General features: G+C 46.0%; 1 protein-coding gene across 1 annotated transcript; it reads left to right on the forward strand.

Moving 5' to 3' along the window:
- Nucleotides 1-348: 348 nt before the first annotated feature.
- JKAMP (JNK1/MAPK8 associated membrane protein) lies at nucleotides 349-6,324 on the forward strand. The gene is made up of 7 exons (XM_021554498.3): nucleotides 349-404; nucleotides 554-645; nucleotides 1,185-1,339; nucleotides 2,751-2,957; nucleotides 3,702-3,883; nucleotides 4,522-4,598; nucleotides 4,907-6,324. Exons 1-7 carry the CDS (start codon nucleotides 392-394, stop codon nucleotides 5,123-5,125), a joined length of 945 nt encoding a protein of 314 aa, XP_021410173.1. The 5' UTR covers nucleotides 349-391; the 3' UTR covers nucleotides 5,126-6,324.
- Nucleotides 6,325-8,421: the final 2,097 nt, after the last annotated feature.

An 8,421-nucleotide genomic window follows, 5' to 3' on the forward strand; every position in this document is an offset into this window, starting at 1 on the left:
CCGGGGCCACGCCCACAGACAGACCACGCCCCGCTCGGGCGTCCCCGGGATGAGGCCGCGCCCGCGCCACGCCCGCCCGGACAAAGTCCCGCCCGTAACCACGCCCCGTTGAAGGACACTCCCCGTTAAAGGACACGCCCCGTTAAAGGACACGCCCCATTAAAGGACACGCCCCGTTAAAGGACACGCCCCGTTAAAGGACACGCCCCATTAAAGGACACTCCCCGTTAAAGGACACGCCCCGTTAAAGGACACGCCCCGTTAAAGGACACGCCCCGTTAAAGGACACGCTCCCATGGGCCACGCCCCGTGCGCGTTCCCGCCCCGCATGCCCGGGCGGAAGCGGAAGTGGCGCGGCGGAAGTACCGGGCGCGGTTGCCGGGTTCCCGCGATGTTCCGCGCCGGTAGGACGGGCCGGGATGGGGCACCGGGACCGGGCTGGGAGTGCGGGTGGGGGCGTGGATGGGGTTGAGGGGGTTGTCAGCGGCTGGAGCGGGCCGGGAGTGGCCGAACGGAGCCTCTCCCGGTGACGCGGCCCGCGCTGTGCCCGCAGCTGTGGACATCCAGCCCGCCTGCCTCGGGCTGTACTGCGGCAGGACCGTGCTGTCGGTGAACGGCTCCGTGGAGACCTACGGGGACTGCGGGGTGAGTGCGAGCCTCGGGCGGGGCGCGCCGGGAGCCGCAGCCCCTGCGGGTCGGTAACGGGGGCTGCCGGGCGGAGCAGCAGCTGCACCGCGAGTCGCTTCTCGAAGGAGGTGCTCGGTGCTGTACCCGAGCTGGGGACGGTGTGGAGAGCTGTGCTGAAATAAATATGAGTTCACTCCGGCTTTATTGGAGTTCCAAGGGAGAGCGAGACCCAGGAAGGGTGGGATGGATGAAAGGGAAGCAAGAAGCGGGGGAGCTGTGGTTGTGAGCAGCCTGGTGAGGGAGCTGAGATGAAAGGGAGGGGTGTGGCAGCAGGAGAGGAAAATGGAGGCTTGCATGAAGGCTTTTAATCATACTTCCCCCTTAAAAAGAAGAGCCAGGGAGAGCAAGTGTAAATTGAGAAATTACTGGGTTATTGTTTGATCTCTTTAAAAATCTGGTCTGTGTCTTGCCCCGCAGTGCTTTGAGCTGTTTTTCCATGAACTGCAGTGATTTGCTGTTGGTGGTGCGGTTCTAAATACAGCCTCTGCCTTCTGCAGGTGTGCCCTAGAGGCCAAAGAACCGATGACAACAAAATCTGCCGGGAGTGTTTGGGATCTCCAGACCGCTATGACTGGCTGTACCTCGGCTTCATGGCCATGCTGCCCCTGGTTTTACACTGGTTCTTTATTGAGTGGTATTCTGGAAAGAAGAGGTTTGTGTACCCTTTTTCTAGGTGGGTTGTTTAATATTGGAAATCTTTTAATCCACAAGTGATCAATCTGAGATGCTGAACTGAACTGTCCAGCAGTTCTTGGAATGCTAGACTGTTTTGGGTTGGGTGGAAGCCTTAGAGATCATCCAGTTCCAGTTCTCTCTCGTGGGCAGTAGACCAGGTTCTCTCTCTCCAGTAGACCAGGTTGCTCAGAACCCCATCCACCCTTGTTGTTGATTGAGCAGATATGGTTGCACAGAAGTTAGAGCAGCTGTAGAAGGGTTTATTTACAAATGTAAGTGTCCTGCAGGGCACCGTGTCCTCAGTGCATGGTCTGTACCTCTTTAATGTGGCAGTGCACATCTGACAGTTTGGGCTGGATTTGGTTTCCCAGCAGACAGAAGCAGCAGGTTGTATCATCCCTTCTCCCCTGGGTCAGTATCAGCAGGGCTGCACAAGTGCAATCAGAGGATGGGTTTGAGTTTTCTCTTTGGAAATATCTATTCTGGGTTTGGGTCTTGATAGCAGAGCTGCTGTGGCCTTTACATCAGAAATGTTCTGTAAAAAAGAGGTTTAAATCCACAGCTGCATGTGGCCATTAGGTGTTAGACTGGAGTTTTTTAAGGAGTGATGGCTCTGGAGTGTCCTGAACTGTCCCTGTCCATGGCAGGGGGTTGGAATTAGATAAAGTCCCTTCTAACCCAAATGATTTTGTGATTCTATGAGCATTGAACAGATAGGGGACTGGGAATGTTTAATATATGAATATTTACCACCTCCAACAAAGACCTACAGCTTTGGAAATTCTGCTTATATCACAACATCACCCCTTCTGAGCTGTGTGGTGTGTTACCCTCACCACTCTTTCTTTTACACACTGAATCCCCTGAGATTACAAAGAGTTTCCACACTGGGCAGGTTTGAACTCTGAAGTGTAGGGATTCCAGCGAGTGTTGGGATTCACAGGAGCTGGCAGTGTGGCAGTGACAGTGTGACAGTGCTGTTGTCCCATAGCTCCAGTGGGTGTTGGGATTCACAGGAGCTGGCAGCATGGCAGTGACAGTGTGACAATGTGACAGTGCTGTTGTCCCACAGCTCCAGCGGGTGTTGGGATTCACAGGAGCTGGCAGTGTGGCAGTGACAGTGTGACAGTGCTGTTGTCCCGCAGCTCCAGTGAGTGTTGGGATTCACAGGAGCTGGCAGTGTGACAGTGACAGTGTGGCAGTGTGACAGTGCTGTTGTCCCGCAGCTCCAGCGGGTGTTGGGATTCACAGGAGCTGGCAGTGTGACAGTGACAGTGTGACAGTGTGACAGTGCTGTTGTCCCGCAGCTCCAGTGAGTGTTGGGATTCACAGGAGCTGGCAGTGTGGCGGTGACAGTGTGACAGTGTGACAGTGCTGTTGTCCCGCAGCTCCAGCGCGCTGCTGCAGCACCTGACGGCGCTGCTGGAGTGCAGCGTGGCGGCCGTGGTGACGCTGCTGCTCAGCGACCCCGTGGGCTCCCTGCACATCCGCTCCTGCCGCGTCAAGAAGCTCTCGGACTGGTACACCATGCTCTACAACCCCAGCCCCGACTACATCACCACCGTGCACTGCACCCACGAGGCCGTCTACCCCCTGTGAGTGTGTACCCCCCCGTGTGAGTGTGTACCCCCCTGTGAGCATGTACCCCCTATGAGCATGTACCCTGTGTGTGTGTACCCCCCTTGAGCATGTACTCCCTGTGAATGTGTATCTCCCTGCCTCTCCTCCAAGCTGCCAAAAGTGTTCAGGTAGAGCTGGGATCAATGGCAATCAATACCCCGAATCTTTTGTGCATTGAGCTGTTTTACATAGATTTAGCAACACTTAATGACTTTCTGAGTAATCTGAGAAAGTGGCGTAGCTCAGGCTGTCACACAATCAATTTAGTGGGAAAAGACCTCTGGGATCATTAAGTCTGACCTATGGCCTTACACCAGCATGGCATGAGTGCCAATTCCAGTCTTTCCTTAAACTTCTCTAGGGATGGTGACCCCATCACCTCCCTAGACAGCTCATTCCAGTGTCTGGTCACCCTTTCTGTGAAGAAATTCCTCCTGATGTTCAACCTGAACTTCCCCATGTGCAGCTTGAGACTATGTCCTCTCAGCCTATCACTGTGTCGCTTAAAACTTCCTGTTTTCTTTTTGTTTTCCTTTCCTTGGAAAGGAAACATCTTGACTGTTTCCCCTATGGAAAAGTGAGCCCATCATTCTGTGTTTAAACCTTATGATTATAAAGTCTTTAGAGTTCATGACTAACCCCAAATTCCTTGGTTGTGACCCAAATCTCTATGAGAAAACTGCACATTTTGAGGAATTTTTTTTTTTTTTATTCTCCAGGTACACCATTGTGTTTATCTATTATGCCTTCTGTCTTGTGTTGATGATGCTGCTTCGGCCTCTCCTGGTTAAGAAAATTGCCTGTGGTTTGGGAAGGTCTGACCGATTTAAAAGCATTTATGCAGCACTCTATTTCTTTCCCATCCTCACCGTGCTGCAGGCCGTGGGAGGAGGCCTCCTCTGTGAGTTCTCTCCTAAAAACACTCCTGAACACACTAAATACACACTAAGAAAGTAATTAATGGACAGAAGGACAATTTTTGCTTTGGGAATAAGGCTATTGTTTAGTGTTATTTTGAGGAGTTTCACCTGAAAGGGTTGTTCGTTAGGAGCTCTATCCTCACCAGGCTCCTGACCAACACTGCTAGACACTGTCCCTTCCTCAGAAAAGGATCAGAGGGGGTGGGAGAGGAAAGTACCTCAGAGTGAGCTAGTTCCACTTTTTGCTAAGGCAGAGTTTGTCTGATTTCAGAGATGGATTTCAGTGTAAATTTGGGGAGAATGGCTATTTTTGGTTTAGCTTCCAGCATTCTTGTCACATTTGGAGCGGTGCCACAAAATCCCCACTCAGCCTGACTACTTATCTCATCACGTACCTTTTTCAATTTGTGGTGTTAGTGTTGAGTAACTCCACTGAGAAGTAGCAGAAAACCTCAGAGGGAACAGCAGTGCAGGTTGTGCTTGGCTGACCCTCACTGCTGTGCATGTGTGGTGCCATGCTAAGAGGCAGCCAGAGCAGCTCAGTTTGCTTCACACCTGTGGAAGAACTCTCTGCTGTGCCATTTTTTTGCCTGTTAATGTGTTGTATGTTTGCCTTTAGATTATGCCTTCCCATACATCATCCTGGTGCTCTCTTTGGTTACACTGGCTGTGTACTTGTCTGCTTCTGAAGTGGAGGTGGGTAAACAAGTTTCCCGTGTTAAAAGAGTAAAAAATCCTTGAGTGAGCAGAGACCGCTTTGTCTCTTGCCTTTTCTCAGTGGTGTGTTTTACATTTAAGCCTTTTCCTTTCCCCTCTTGGCTGGAGGGATGTCATATAAGAATTCCCTCTGATGGTGCACTGAGAAGGGTAACTTCTATGTTTGTGGAAGGGCTCAAACCCAGGAGGCTTCACATGGTTTTTGTGCTCTACCTGTCACACCTCTTAAATTTCAGGTGCTGGGTAACAGGCTGAATGCTAACAGGATATTGTGTTTATTTTGCAAGTTTTTCAAGGACCTGCTTGTGAGGAAGAAAAGGCTCGTTGTCCTCTTCAGCCACTGGTTACTCCATGCCTATGGAATCATCTCCATTTCCAAACTGGATAAGCTTGAGCAGGACCTGCCTTTGCTTGCCTTGGTACCTGCCCCTGCTCTCTTTTACCTGATGACAGCAAAGTACACAGAGCCCTCACGGATCCTCTCTGAAGGTGGGAATGGACATTAAAAGGAGCCTGTGCCAGCAACTCTGTCCCTGTGATCTGGATGAAGCCATTCTAGTGTTTGTCATGCTTTGGAAACTTCTGTTTTTAAAAAGAAGTTGTTAATGTGCCAGACTTCTGGTGAAACACCTCTGGGTGAGACTGTATAATATTAAAAAGCTGCACTTTGTATTCTTCCTAAGTATCTGGTATAGATTAAAAGCAATGTCTTTTTATCTATTTATCACTGTGAATCTGTGTAAAAAGCTTGTGACACATCCTTGTACAATGGTTTGCTTGTGTATTGTTCACTTCCTAACATGATATTTGAAAACAATAGAGTCTGGTTTTCAATAGACTTTAATAAAAAAAATAGAGCTTGAATATACCAGAGAAATTAATTGTTTCATCACATACTCTAACTTCTATCCCCACCAGTGAAAACAGACTCTTCTTCCTTCCATCAAAAGATAAAACACATGCATGATTCCTCATGATGTTTGAGTCTGACTGCTGGAGAAGAAATGCACTGTAAAAGAAAAAAAAAGCACTGTAAAATTCTCTATAAGGTAGAGTTTATGCTCTGTGTATTTCATATATGAAGACCTTTCTGGAGGGCATGAAATAGATCAAAGATTTTCTTTTCTTGGTAGTTGGATTAGTATTGGTCACCAAAACCTGATGCTGTACAGAGTCTAGAGGAAGATGCAAAGCAATGCTGAAGAGCCAGAAATAGAACCAAAAGTAAGAAGATCCTCTCAAATTAAACTTTCACTGTATGGATCAGTGGCTGTAACAGGGCATATTTCTGTGACAATAATGTTTTCTTCATTCTATCACCTGCCAGCACTGCTAAGGACAGACTCTGCCAGGAGCTCAGAGGCTTTGAAAGGTGTCACCTCAGCCAGGCTGCCTCAAGCTGTCACACTCTTCCACAGAAGGTTTGTTTTTGTTACATCTGATATGCCCTTCTTCCACAGCTTTTTGTGAATTTTTTATTTTGTTGTGCAATGCCACTTGACAGGTTCACTGCACCTAAAAATTGTGTGCAGACAAACTCACTCTTGCATGAAGTGAGGTTTTATTTAGGGATTAAGGAAGTAATTGATCTTAAATGTTGTCTGTACTGCTGTGTACAATGTTTAATTTGCAGACACATTCCTCTAATTTTAGAACTAGAGGAGAGTTCTAAAAGTATGGGATTAAAATTCATGTTAAAATACCACATCTAAGGACCTTACTCCTTCTGTATTTCTCTGTGGACTGTGTGTATTAGGTTTAAATGTTATGCTGGATCTTTGATTTAAATGTTGTGCTGGATCTTGTTTTTAAAAAGAAAACTAATGAGTCCAGGTAAAGAGTACATATTTTGCTAGGTCTGGAAAAGAGTGTGTTGATTTTGAAAGCAGAATGAAGGATTCTACTAAAAGCAAAGCTTATACCAAGGCAGTGCACCCCATGGACCTTGCCTGGTACCTCAACCCCTGACCTTTCTGCTGGCCTCCAGTGCTTTAGCCTTCAGCAAAAGCTGGAACTTGAAATACAAATTAAGAAAGTCTTTTATCATCCTCTCCCAGTAGCATTAAAATAATTTTATGTATCTCTCTCTATATATATGTCATCTTAAAAAAGAAAAAAAAAATCTTTTTCGAAGTAGTTATTAACATGTTACCACCAAGCACTGTCAGGTCATTCAGGCTTTTGCCTATTCCTGGCTTGAGTTCACTGCAAAAATATATTCTTTTATTATTGCTCTGAGAAAAAAATAATTACAACTGAATATTACCACCATTTTTTAAATATTTTCCAAAGAGATTCACTGTTTCTAGAGAGATCAGGAAGAACGAGTTTTAGCTTATGGAAATACAAAGGTTAATGTATTCCTCTAACATTAAAAAGCAACATCATCCACTTCACCCTGTTGAGCAAATTTTAGGAGTTTCCAAAATCAACACCAGCCACTTGTGTCCATGGCACCAAATAAAATGGGTGAGAACAGCCAGAGCAGCACAGGTCATGCTCAAGCAGGGAAACTTTTCCTCCTTTGCTACCACAAAATTGTGTTGCCTCAATAATGTTGGATCAGCTCTACCAGTACCCAGCTAAATTTAATCTTTGTTTCCAGACAGGTATGGGCAGGTAGAGCTGATAGCCAAGGGCCTGAAAGATGCACAAAATAATTTCAGAGCATAAATTCCATATTTCACAGGTCCATTCCACACCTCACCTGCATCCCAGCCCCCTTCATGTGCCAGGGAAGTCTCTTCCTACAATCCCTGCCTGAAAGCACCAGACAAGGATATTGATTATTGATTAAGGTGCCTTGCCCTTGGATACTCCTCTTGTTTCCTTCCAAACTTCACCTCTCTTTTCTGCAAAGCAGAGATAGGGTTTTTAGACAGTGTAATGACTGAACATTAGACTTAGGCTGTTATGAATAAAAGCAGAGTCTGTTAGTAACTGATTAGCTTAACCAGTCTCCCTTTTTTGTTGTTGTTTTGTTTTGTTTATTTTTTGGGTGGTTTTTTTGGTCTTTTTTTTTTTTTAATTTTGTCTACTTCTCTTTTGTTTCTCTCTTTGTTTCTTCCAAGATTAGCCTGCTTAGGTTTAATTCTTCTTCTTTTTACAGTAGAAGAAAGAATACTGAAAGTAATCTCCAAAGGTCATCCTAGTCCATCTCTGCTGTAGAGCAGAATCAATTAGACCTAAGAACCCCTGACAGATGTTTGATTTGTCCTTAAAAACCCTGCTGGCAGAAATACTCTGTCTCTGCAGAACTCATACAGTTGATTCCAGTTTGATTCCAGGGGCTTCCTCTGTGTGCTGCCAGTACTTTCTAAGAGCCTTCTTCTTCTCTGTTCCCAGTTATTTGTCTGAAGAAGTGGGCAAGGAGAAAAGCTTATTGTCTTGCTAGGAATTTTGATTTATTTGATAATTCCTACCATGCCTTCTCTTAGATTTACCTGTTTGAAATGGAAAAATTGCACATTTCTTCAACGTTTTTTTCATAATCTTTACTGAATTCTTCTTCAATCTCAAAATAATCTGCATCCTCCTTTAAACTCCAGGTCTGTCCTTTACCAAAGCTACAGGCGAGAACACTCCTTAAAACTTGCCAGGCCACCTTTTCACACACACTGCTCTGACTGTTGCCTTTTTCACTGCTGCAAATCTTTGTTTATTATGTTTATGTTCAGCTGTTCAGATTTAATTCTGTTTATCTTTGCTTAAATACCTCCCTCACGATGGATTTGCACAAACAACTGTTTCTACCTAAATGTGAATACAGGATTTAAAAAAATATTACGAGCCTTTTTTCCCC

Source organism: Lonchura striata, chromosome 6, assembly GCF_046129695.1.
Source record: "Lonchura striata isolate bLonStr1 chromosome 6, bLonStr1.mat, whole genome shotgun sequence".
In the NCBI taxonomy this organism is placed as follows: domain Eukaryota; kingdom Metazoa; phylum Chordata; class Aves; order Passeriformes; family Estrildidae; genus Lonchura; species Lonchura striata.